The 12,619-nt window shown below is 42.1% G+C and overlaps 1 protein-coding gene across 2 annotated transcripts in view; it reads right to left on the reverse strand.

Moving 5' to 3' along the window:
- Positions 1 to 12,619, reverse strand: part of COL5A2 (collagen type V alpha 2 chain) — a 116,242-nt gene that overhangs the window by 10,080 nt on the left and 93,543 nt on the right. For both annotated transcript variants that reach the window (XM_052792047.1, XM_052792046.1), the window contains exons 36-47: positions 7,248 to 7,301; positions 7,073 to 7,126; positions 5,979 to 6,032; positions 5,048 to 5,155; positions 4,888 to 4,941; positions 4,630 to 4,683; positions 3,369 to 3,530; positions 3,141 to 3,248; positions 2,023 to 2,130; positions 1,810 to 1,863; positions 1,379 to 1,486; positions 1,224 to 1,277 (exon numbers count right to left, since the gene is read on the reverse strand). In XM_052792047.1, the coding sequence (XP_052648007.1) occupies positions 1,224 to 1,277; positions 1,379 to 1,486; positions 1,810 to 1,863; positions 2,023 to 2,130; positions 3,141 to 3,248; positions 3,369 to 3,530; positions 4,630 to 4,683; positions 4,888 to 4,941; positions 5,048 to 5,155; positions 5,979 to 6,032; positions 7,073 to 7,126; positions 7,248 to 7,301 (972 nt within the window). The remainder of the gene's footprint in view (positions 1 to 1,223; positions 1,278 to 1,378; positions 1,487 to 1,809; positions 1,864 to 2,022; positions 2,131 to 3,140; positions 3,249 to 3,368; positions 3,531 to 4,629; positions 4,684 to 4,887; positions 4,942 to 5,047; positions 5,156 to 5,978; positions 6,033 to 7,072; positions 7,127 to 7,247; positions 7,302 to 12,619) is intronic.

Consider the following 12,619-nt stretch of genomic DNA (forward strand, 5'->3'; position numbering starts at 1 on the left):
GGTGATTCTGGGGCAGCTCCAAGAATCTTGATTTTTTTACCAAAGAATAAGTAAATAATTACAGAAATCTGTGTTGTGCTTAATTGTAGTTGTGGTAAATTTAGTCTATTTATCTTCATAATACAGTCAAAAAAACCCCTGTAATAACGATACAAAATAATTTATGTAACAAAATTTTTAAGATTAGAAAATTTCTTTGCCTTACTGGATATGGCAAATAATTTTTGTAGGATGAGATTGAAATATTGTGGGAGTCTCACAGACTCATAACGGTAAAATGCATTTTCAGGATGTCTCACAGACTCATAATGATAAAATGTATTTTCAGTATGAAATCCTCCATGTTGCATATTTACTTCTCACAGCTGCTTTCACCTTCACAACTGAAATACACTCCCTAACTACAGACAACAATGTTCAGGCTCCCCAGTACAAATAGCTTGGTTTTATTACCATCACAATTTCATTCTTGGTATTTTCGATAGTTTCATACTTTTTATACTAATTCAAAAATCATTGGAAAAAATGGCTTCTACTTTTAATTCTATATTTCTCAGCCCAAATTGCATGCTAAATTTCTTAATGCCAGATTCCAAATAGTTTATCAATGGCATCATTATCACCAACTACTCAATAAACTTTTCTTGTCTCTCAAATGACATCTGCTTAGGGACAGAACAACATTCTTTTGAATTTCCCAAGTTTGCAATTAATTTTTTGTTCCAAGCTTGGATTGTAAAAGAGTTATGTAACACAAAAAGATGGGTTTTGTTTGCTTTTCCATTTGGACTGAAGTCAGAATCTCATGGATTGAATTAAGGCAGTTTCATGGGAACAGGTGATTTTGTTACATTTCTGCCATTTTTATCTAAAGATGTGCCTTTTCCACATTCATTTCTTTACCCCTTATTTGAATTATCAGACACAGACTCCAGCCATTTGCTAACTTAGGTCCTACCATCATGCAGACAGCAACACGCTCCAAATAAAGAGGCTTCCGAAGCATTTGTTAATTCTCTGCAAAGTATTTTAAAGTGTAGAAATACTAGTGTATCCAAACAGATTCATACAGCTTTGCAGCTCAGAAGACTACCTTCATCCGCTTGCAATCAGAACACTAAAAGTTGAAGCCCTGTTTAGCATTCTGATTTTGGCCTAGTTTCTCATACACTTTCCTGTAAAAAGGATCTCAGATAAAACCATAGTGACCATGGAGAACTTACAGGCAAACCTCTTTTTCCTGCACGACCTGGGGGACCCATCGGACCTCGAGAACCCTATAAAGATTGCATACAGAAGATAAGTGAAGCAATGCACAAAAGCATACACATTTTTTTAATAAACAAAGTATTAAAAAAAAGGAAAAAGTCTCACTTACAGTTTCACCTCTTTGACCTGCATCTCCTGGAGGGCCAACAGGACCTGGAGTTCCTGGACCCCCTGGAGAACCTGGCAAGCCTGCAGGGCCAGGTTCACCACGATCACCCTGCAAAACATAATTTGAACATTATTTATCTAAAGAGAACTGGACTAGACCAGAGCAACAGGACTCTAGCATTGCTAATCTGTTTTCTAGCAATTACAATCTACAAAGATGTTCCTTCTGTAGGAACTCAAGTCTGAGTTTGTGGAGACAGGGGTTCTTAGCCAGGTTTCCTCAACTTTGAGAAGTACTACTTATTCAAAGCTGTGATACACTTTCAGAACAAGTTCTCCATTCAAGTTAGGCAAATGAAGAGAAAATCTACAATAAGTCAATAATAAAATGAAGATTTCCAGAAGTGACTTAAGAAAACAATATATACTTACACGTTCTCCAACAGCTCCATCTCGTCCAGGAGTACCGTCATTACCAGCAGGTCCCTAGAGTTATGGAATAAAAATAGAGCTGTTGATTAGCTCTGTAATCTTGCATTTCTGTAAGAAGCACTAGAAAGTTTTTCTCCACCTCTAACTTCAAGTCAAGGAGAATAACCACTAGACTGCCTTTTTTTTTGCATGTTACAAGGCTCTAATACTTACTTCTGGACCAGCTTCACCTACAGGTCCAGTGGCACCTGACTGGCCAATAGGTCCTGGGGGACCTTTATCACCAGGTGGCCCCGTGGGACCTTGTTTTCCTGGTGTACCCTAAAAAAGACGAGAAATATCACATCAAAATTTTAATCACAAAACAAAGAAAGTACCTGCTGCCTGCAAAACACTACTCATTAATCCAGTCTGATGTACCATCAACATTTGTAACTTCAAAAAACTGATAATTAAGGAAAATGTTCTTATAGATTTTTGAGTACATATTAAATATGTATATACTGTGTATTTTTATGCAGTTTAATTGTGTTAGTTGCTTTTGAATAGGTTTTTATTGACTAGAAGCTGCACTTGAAGTTCGTCTATGTAGTAGCAACTCTCTTAAGCACACACTCCCTTGACAAATCAACATGTCTGATGGCATTATCTGCAATAGGTAAGGTCTTTTCAACTCTGGAAAAATGTAATGCAGTTTGAAATATGTAACATGATTTTTTTTTTTTTTTCTCTGTCTCAACACCAACAAAACTTGTTAGCCTGGAATAATTTCTGGCCAACTTTAACTATAAATTGACTTTATGGATCCAGTGGTAATGGCAGATCCTCCATACCATCCCTTTTACTAATAGTCTATTTAGTGACTTCATCTCCTGGATCATTAGGCTTTCCAATAAATATCTATAAATCCTACATGAAAGCAAAGAGACCACAAATGGTAATTCTGAAGACTGTAGTTCACAATTTATGAAATAGCAGTTACAGAGTATTTACTCACATTCAGGTGACCTTTGGGCACCTAAATGAAGAGTCTGGGGTTGTTTTTTTCAAGGATCTAGTTTTAAGTCAAATAGGAACGTTTTAGCAAGAAGTCTTAATGCTATTATCCACTTACTCTTAATTCAGGTTCAGACCTTCCATTATGGCTGAAACAAAATCTCCCACCTCATATATTTGCATGAGATTTAGTTATTTACTATTCTTTCTATATTTGCTCCTGCAATTGGAGTTTTCCAACTTTCTCCTTGTGCTATGGGGCACTATGCTCAGAATTCCACAAAGATGATGAGAATGCCCAAGCTGGTGGCGTTACTGGCTTGGTCGTTACTTACTGCAGGACCCGGCAGCCCTGGCATGCCTCTTTCCCCTCGCTGTCCTGGCATACCAACAATACCTCTTTGACCGGTAGTTCCTGCTGGACCAGGGGGGCCATCCGGGCCCTGAAATCCACAAAGGATAAAACAACGTTACTATCATTTCAGTAGCAATAAATATAAGTAACAATGAGACCAAGCCTAGAGTCGGCCTAGGGAGATTTTGTAACATCAACCAGGACGTACCGGCTGCCCATCTTCCCCCGCATCACCCTTGTCTCCAGGACCACCAGGAGGCCCAGCTGGCCCTCGATCTCCCACACGGCCATGAGAACCGGGATCACCACGAAGACCCGGGGGACCTTCTTTTCCTGGCTCACCAATAGGCCCAGCAGGACCTGGAGCTCCCTAAGAAAATTAAAACACCTCATTACAATGGACCCTTTTCTGATCAGGACAATTAAATTCTAAGGACTGTGTTTTGATTAACTATAAATATGCGTACTCTCTAAGGAAGGCCCAAAGTGTGAATGAGCTAAGAGCTATTATCTCATTTATAATCAAAGAGATTAAATAAACATCTCATCAAATTATGTCCAAGCTCCACACCCTACCTCCCCCACCCCCTTGAGTTTGCAATTCCAAACTCCCTCCTTTAAAAGACACTCTTTTTTTTTGTTTCTCTCTTCTTTTCTTTTCTTGTTTTTTACCTCAGGTGTACAACTACTGCTAGAAAACTCACCCTTGCCCATTCTTTCCAATATCATCAAGCTAAAGTCCATATTCAAACTTTTCATTCACATGGTACAAATTAGTGTTTTAACGGACCTTTGTTCATTTCACAAATACTTTTAAAAGACTTCACATGTATATTATGTTTTCCATAAACTTCACTTTTTGATAAACTCACGACTGCAAGTTATTTTTCCCATCAAAACTTTGAAAGGCATATGAAGAAAGTAACACAGTTCTCTGTGTGGAGTTGAATCCTCACTTGTTGATCCACAAGTAATTCTTTTTTTTTTTTTTTTTAGTGTTTCTGAAAATGTTTAGCCGTAAGAGATTTTGTGGTTTTATTTTAATGGATGAGTAACCCCACTGACGAGATAGCCTGGCAGAGGCCTCTTCCTTTTCCAAAAATCTCCTAACTTCAGTCACCACTGAAGAGACAAAAAAATAAAAAGTACAGGAACATATAGATTGTTGTTTTGTTCCTGTAAGCAATTGAGTCATTAGAGCAGCTTGAACAGCTCAAAGCCTACTTAATCCAGTGAAAAGTGTTGCACTAATTTGGACACACTGGCACTGGATCAAGCCCAAGACTAATGAGTTTTATTTAACAAAGCTGGATGTAAACATGCAGTCACAGAAGTCAGCGCTGACAACTGTTCTCTTCTATTGCCTCAGGCCATAAACACTGTTTCACCTTTTCTGCTTTATTTAGTCTTCATGTTTTCAATGACCAGTTTATAAAACACACCTATGAGGAATATGACAATTGACTTACAGTAGGTCCTGGAGGCCCAACTCTTCCAGCAGATCCTGGGAATCCAGTAGCACCCTAAGAAACATTTTAATGCCAACTTTATTGAAAGAAATACAGCACTGGTTACCTCAAATGTTCTCAGCTGTATTAGTGAGCAAATGTTATAATTACAGACTGTGAAAAACAAGCTGAGATGAGGAATGATACACACATTACATAAAATTTCAGTATTAGATTATCTGCAGTCAGGTCAGGTCACAAAAAATAAAATCTACTTACAGGTGGACCCTGAGTTCCTCTACCACCTTTCAGACCAGGAACACCTGGAGGACCCTAAAAGGAACAGAGGAAGAGAAGGGTGATAGTGAACAACCAGAACATTTAAATAAGCAAGATCAGCCTATGCCACCAGTTCTCTGAAGATGTTAGTTATACTTACCGGTGGACCAGGAGACCCAGCAAGACCCTGTGGTCCTGGAGATCCAGCATCTCCTTTCTGTCCAGGTTCTCCAGGTTCACCTTTCACACCTGGCTGACCATCAGGGCCCTATAAGAAATATTGAGAAGAAACATCAGGTCAGAGAATACCAAATCTTTCCAGCCTAACAAAGTCATTTTGTAGGGAATTTCTAGAAGGCAAAAAATAACAGGAGAACAAATCAGCCCAGAAAACACTGCATTTGTTTAACAGTTCAGTTCAAGAGAACTGTAACAGTTCAGCACAGTCTTTAGAAGATCACAGATGAGATTTTCTGAACAGTCTGTGAAGTCAGTATTTCCATTTAAAATATTTTCTTCTCTACTTCACATTTTTCTTTTCTTTAGATTTTCTATTTTCATCAGCAGCTATTACATACCTAAAAGCAAAACAGACTGAACAAACATTGTCTTTTCTCGTCTTGTTTTTCCTACCAAGGGAAGCAGATGCCTGACTCTTTGTGGAAGGTCTGAAACAATACTTAGGCTGTGGGAAAGTTCAAGGTATTAACTGGAAAACTCACAAACCTTCCATTTGGTCCATCAACTCATTCCAGCCTTCGCTACTCATGGCACAAATCTTTGCTACCTTCAGTAGATGACACCTTTTTAATTTGCCTCATTTTAATCTCAAAGGAGCAACATAGCATATTCATGAAAATATGAAATCTGGTGAACAATTACATAATCTTATCAACAAAATCACTTTTCAACTGTCTAGGGTATTTATTGGCCCTTTTCTTTACTTGTTATACTGATGGGAAAAAGAAACAGTTTTCTGCAACAAAAATGTGACTCACGTTCCAGAACACTGCAGTATTATTCATAATGAAGGAAACTAAGTATGTCAAAGCATGACTAAAGGAAACTCATTAGTGTTACAAAACACATACCGGAGGACCAGCAAAACCAACAGCGCCAGTTGGGCCATTTTCTCCTCGGGAACCCTGGTCAAAGAAATTAGAATAATTGTATTTAACAACTGCCTTTCTATATACAGTATAATTTACAGCTAAATATACAAGAAAGGGTGTTAACTATTTACTGTCATAAGTGTGATTATACTTTTGCTCCATTAATCAGAATAAAATGATCTTCTAATCATAAAATAAATGATGTTAACTATGATGTTAAGATCTGCTATGTGTTCAACACTATATTCAAACTTTCAGAATTTAGAGATGGAAGGCATGAACAAGCACTAAAACCGCAGTAGGAGAAATTCTGCTCACAACTACTTCCAGAGATAGCACAATTAGCTGAAGAGCACACACCTTATGCAACCTACCATTCTAATAAGACAGACTGGGGGAAAAAAGCCAGTAGTTCAAAGATGTATTCTTCTACAAGATCAGAATGGGCTATGAGCTGCTTCAGCTGAGCTTTCCACACAACATTTGTTTGGAAAAGAAGGAGTTGAAGGCTGCCAAGCTCCAGCAGTCCTTAGAGGGGTGGAAGCTCTTCCAATTTATACTGGAAATAAGATTGTTCTGATTTATGACACAGACATAATCAACTCCAAGCAGTATGAAGGTTCTAGAAGGGCTGAGCCTCTAATTCCCTTATCAAAGTCAGCCCTTAAAATCACAAATAGATGGAAAATGACAAGAGTTAACATAACTGGATGAACTAAGGTATACCTCTGCATTTTGTCCATCTAAATATTTGTATGTGTACAGTAGTATCTGGTATGTTCATGCTTTTAAAAACATTCAAACAATTAAAAATTGTGGCATACTTTCAGGAGCAAGGTAAATGAGGGTAACTCTCTGTAAATTTTGCCCTATAACAAGAATAGGACAGAGGAACAAAATCCGCTAATAGTTTTGCAAGTGCAGAGCATCAAGACAGAACTACAGATTTTGGCTACAAAGCAAGAGGAAGAAAAAGAGGAAAATATATCACAAATGAGACAAATGCCTGGAGTTTGGAACAGTATTAGATATTGTTAACTTATGCCAGGCAAAAACCAAACATGTTTACTCACAGGGTTTCCACGGGAACCAGGAGGACCAACTAGACCTCGAGGACCTGGTTCACCCTTAAAATGAAATTAAACATTATTATTTCCCAAGTAACTTATTTGATGAGTAGCAGAAGTGCCAATAAAGTGTAATAATATCAAGAAAATTCAGTAGGGAATGGAATAAAAATCTGTTTACCTTTTCACCAGTGGGACCTGCTGGACCCATTGGGCCTATTGGACCAGGGAGACCCTTTTGAACAATAAGATGAAAGGAAGTTAGAGAAGTGATGCTTCAAAACAGTTAGTTTAAAACTTCTCATATGTTACTATTTCCATATGCTTTTTCATTCCTTTAAATTCTTCTCCTTTACCTCTGAAAACTTGTTGGGTTGTCCTTACTTAAAATTGACTTGCATTTCCTCTCCCAGTGACCAAAATCCCACATCTCAAAAGACTGCTTTCCTTCATTTTCTCTTTCTTCACTAACTTCATCTTCTCCTTTATGCAGTGTTTATGAATAAGGCCAATGATAAAAAAAAAGCCCTGGCTTTATTTTGCTCTCTCAGGAGGAAATTAAGTCCTTTTTCCCCACTTGCACAGAAGCTCTGCTAGTATTTAAACTGTTTAAATTAATTTTAAAGTGTCCATCATTACTTTTGAAGATTCATTTATATCTTGCAAACTCCTCAAAAGTGTCCTTTTTCTCTTCATGGGGCAATTAGGCAAACAGGTCGCAAATTCTCCATCCAAACCCATCAACTCCGCATGATCCCGCAGCACTAATTATATTACTTTCTTGAATATCTAGATATCCAATTACAATTCTGCTTCATTAGAAGCAGAGTACCACAAACTTGCACCCAGTTTATATTGAACAAAATCCCCCCTCCCACAAAAAAATTGCACTGGAACTTAGTTCAAACTGTAGAGAAATACAAAAAAAGAAGCCATTAACAAAGATACTGCAGCGTCATCAATGCTCTAGTGGTAGGTAGCAGAGATATCTGCAGATAACTGGCTTTAGAACAGGGATGTACATTTAGCTCACCATTCCTTTACCTGTTCATTAGTTACTGTAAGCTATAAATGTGCCTTACAATCATAGAATCATAGAATCATTTCGGTTGGAAACGACCTTCAAGATCATCGAGTCCAACCATTAACCATGCCCCCTAAACCATGTCCTGGAGTACCCTGTCCACTCGCTTTTTGAATATCTCCAGGGATGGTGACTCAACCACTTCCCTGGGCAGACCATTCCAATGTCTGACAACCCTCTCAGTAAAAAAATTTTTCCTAATATCTAACCTAAATCTCCCTTGCCTCAACTTGAGGCCATTTCCTCTTGTCCTATCTCCAGCCACCTGACAGAAGAGACCAACACCCACCTCATTACAACCCCCTTTCAGGTAGCTGTAGAGAGCGATAAGGTCTCCCCTCAGCCTCCTCTTTTCTAGACTGAACAACCCCAGATCCCTCAGCCGCTCCTCATAAGACTTGTGCTCCAGGCCCCTCACCAACTTGGTTGCCCTCCTCTGGACACGCTCCAGCAACTCAATGTCTTTCCTGTAGTGAGGGGCCCAAAACTGAACACAGCACTCGAGGTGCAGCCTCACCAGTGCCGAGTACAGGGGAACAACAACCTCCCTGCTCCTGCTGGCCACACTGTTTCTGATACAGGCTAGGATGCAATTGGCCTTCTTGGCCACCTGGGCACACTGCTGGCTCATATCCAGCTGGCTGTCAACCAGCACCCCCAGGTCTTTCTCTGCCGGGCAGCTTTCCAGCCACTCTTCCCCAAGCCTGTAGCGCTGCATGGGGTTGCCGTGACCGAAGTGCAGGACCTGGCACTTGGCCTTGTTGAACTTCATACGATTGGCCTCAGCCCATCGATCCAGCCTGTCCAGATCTCTTTGTAGAGCCTCCCTACCCTCAAGCAGATCGACCCTGCCTCCCAACTTGGTGTCATCTGCAAACTTGCTGAGGGTGCACTCAATCCCCTCATCCAAATCATCAATAAAGATATTAAACAGAACAGGGCCCAACACTGCGCCCTGCGGAACACCACTTGTGACCCGCCGCCAACTGGATTTCACCCCATTCACCACGACCCTCTGGGCTCGGCCATCCAGCCAGTTTTTCACCCAGCGAATAGTGCACTTATCCAGGCCACAAGACGCCAGCTTCTCAAGGAGTATGCCATGAGAGACAGTTTCAAAGGCCTTGCTGAAGTCAAGGAAAATAACATCCACAGCCTTTCCCTCATCCACTAGGCGGGTCACCTGGTCATAGAAGGAGATCAGGTTGGTCAAGCAGGACCCGCCTTTCGTAAACCCATGCTGACTGGGCCTGATCCCCCTCTTATCCTGGAGTTGCCATGTGAGTGCTCTCAAGACAAACTGTTCCATAATCTTCCCTGGTACCGAGGTCAGGCTGACAGGCCTGTAGTTCCCTGGATCCTCCCTCTGACCCTTCTTATAAATGGGAGTCACACTGGCAAGCCTCCAGTCCTCTGGGACCTCCCCTGTTGACCAGGAACGCTGATAGATGATAGAGAGTGGCTTGGCAAGAACCTCTGCCAGTTCCCTCAGTACTCTTGGATGGATCCCATCGGGTCCCATAGATTTGTGAGTGTCCAGATGGCGTAGTAGGTCCCTAACTAATTCCTCCTGGATTAAGGGGGGTATGTTATGCTCTTCATCCTCACCTTCCAGCTCAGGGGGTGGCGTACCCTGAGGATGACTGGACTCACTATTAAAGACTGAGGCAAAGAAGGCATTAAGTACCTTGGCCTTTGCCTCATCACTGGTTGCTACGTTCCCTTCTGTATCCATTAAAGGAAAGATATTCTCCTTGGGATTCTTTTTACTGTTAACATATTTGTAAAAACATTTTTTGTTGTCCCTTACGATAGTGGCCAGATTTAGTTCTAGCTTTTGCCTTTCTAATTTTCTCTCTGTATGATCTAACAAGATCCCTGTACTCCTCCCAAGTTGCCCGCCCTTTCCTCCAGAGATGATAAACTCTCCTTTTTTTCTTAAGTCCTAGCAAAAGCTCCCCATTCAGCCAGGCCAGTCGTTTTCCTCGGCGGTTCGCCTTGCGGCACATGGGAATAGCCTGGTCCTGAGACATTAAGATTTCCTTCTTAAAGAATGTCCATCCCTCCTGGACCCCTTTGCCCTTCAGGACTGTCTCCCAAGGGACTCTCTCAACCAGTGCCTTGAAGAGGCCAAAGTTAGCCCTCCGGAAGTCCATAGTGGTGGTTTTGCTGACCACCTTCTTTGCCTCACCAAAAATTGAAAATTCTATCATTTCATGGTCACTAAGCCCAAGACGGCCTCCGACCATCACACCTCCCACCAATCCTTCCCTGTTCGTAAACAACAGATCTAGCAAGGCTCCTCCCCTGGTTGGCTCACCCACCAGCTGTGTCAAGAAGTTATCTTCCACACACTCCAGGAACCTCCTAGATTGTTTACTCACTGCTGTGTTGTATTTCCAGCAGATGTCTGGAAAGTTAAAGTCCCCCACAAGGACAAGGGCACACGATTCTGAGACTACTGCCAGCCGCTTGTAGAACAATTCATCCGTCTCTTCAACCTGGTCAGGTGGTCTATAACAGACTCCCAGCACAATATCTGTCTTATTGGCTTTCCCTCTCATCCTCACCCATAAGCACTCCACCTTGTCATCAGAATCGTGTAGCTCTGAACAGTCAAAACATTCCCTAACATAAAGAGCCACCCCACCACCTCTTCTACCTTGCCTGTCCCTTCTGAAGAGCTTGTAGCCATCCATTGCAGCACTCCAGTCACGGGAGTCGTCCCACCATGTTTCCGTGATGGCGACTAAGTCATATCTACCCTGCTGCACAATGGCTTCCAGCTCCTCCTGTTTATTGCCCATGCTGCGTGCTTTGGCGTAGATGCATTTGAGCTGGGTCATCGAATCCACCCATAACATCGGCACGCTGCCCCCAGGCTCATCTCTGGTGCACCTAGTTTTATCCCTTACCCCCTTCGAACCTAGTTTAAAGCCCTTTCTATGAGCCCTGCCATCTCATGAGCAAGGATTCTCTTACCCCTTTGAGACAGCTGGACACCATCTGTCGCTAGCAAGCCCGGTGCTGTGTAAGACTCCCCATGATCAAAAAACCCAAAATTCCACCTATGGCACCAGCCTCTGAGCCACGTATTAACCAGGTGTGTTTTCCTGTTCCTTTCAGTGTATTTCCCTGCCACTGAAGGGATTGAGGAAAACACTACCTGTGCTCCTGATCTTTCTACTAATCGTCCCAGTGCCCTGAAATCCCTTTTGATTGCCTTTGGATTCCTCTCTGCAATCTCATCACTGCCAACCTGCACAACCAGCAATGGGTAATAATCAGAGGTCCGAACCAGACCAGGGAGTTTCCTGGTAATGTCTTTTACCCGGGCCCCAGGGAGGCAGCAGACTTCCCTGTGGGATGGGTCAGGTCTGCATATTGGGCCCTCTGTCCCCCTCAAAGGGGAGTCACCTACGAAAATTACCCTCCTTTTTCTTTTTTCAGAGGATGTGAGAATGCGTGGGGCTGCCCGACTGGGCCTAGGCACCTCCCTAGATCAGGCTTCATCTATACCCTGATCTTCACTGGCCTGGTCCTCAAGTTCCAGAGCCCCATACCTGTTGAGTAGGAGCAACTGGGAAGGTGAGGGAGACCGGGAGCAGATTCGCCTGCCTCCCCGAGCAGGGACCTGTATCCATTCCCCTCCATCTCTTAGGTCCCCTCCTGCCTGGTGGCAGGAGGGCAGGGGAACCTCCGCTTCTTGCAGAGCCTCCATCTGCTGCCCCTGCCTCAGGGATGGTAGGGTGTGGTGTGTGGGTGTGGTGTGTAGGGTGTGGGCCCACCAATCTATCTCCCTCTCACACTCCCTGATACTCCTCAACCTTTCCATGATTAAGAACAGTTCTGTATCTTTGGATAATATCTGACTAACTAATAACTGACTAACTATAACTAATTCCAGCTCACAGCTGATAATTTTAAGTTAGTGCTTCTGTTATCCTATCGTTTCTCCAAAAACCTTTTCCTCTTTAATTATAAATTTAGTCCAGGCAGGATCCTCATCTTTTGAACGTACCTCAGATTTCCAAATGCCTTTTTTTTTCCAAAAAGCTTTCCAGAAGTGTCAGCAACTTACCACCCATATGGGGCTTAGTACATTCACAGGAATTTTCACCTGTGAAACTCAAGACAGACTGTGCACAACTCAATCCAAACCATAAGGAGGCATCTGCCTTAGTCCAAGAGTCAGAGCTGGAAGGTCTGCTTTGAACTCTGCCTGTCCCTTTTTTCATATTTTTACTATAGTCAGCTTAGCTGAATCCGAAATCAACACACTACTTCGGGGAATCCTTTCCACTGACATCTTAACTCCCATTATTGATGATACAAAACAGGGGCTTGGAACCCCAACATCCCAAAGCATTGTACACAGCAGTCTTGAAAAACTTGAAAATTTGGAGGGTAGGGGTAATGAGAATGACTATCAGCTCATGATGTCACCAAGTTGAGTAGTGATTAACTCT

This window comes from Harpia harpyja, chromosome 7 (assembly GCF_026419915.1).
Source record: "Harpia harpyja isolate bHarHar1 chromosome 7, bHarHar1 primary haplotype, whole genome shotgun sequence".
Classification (NCBI taxonomy): domain Eukaryota; kingdom Metazoa; phylum Chordata; class Aves; order Accipitriformes; family Accipitridae; genus Harpia; species Harpia harpyja.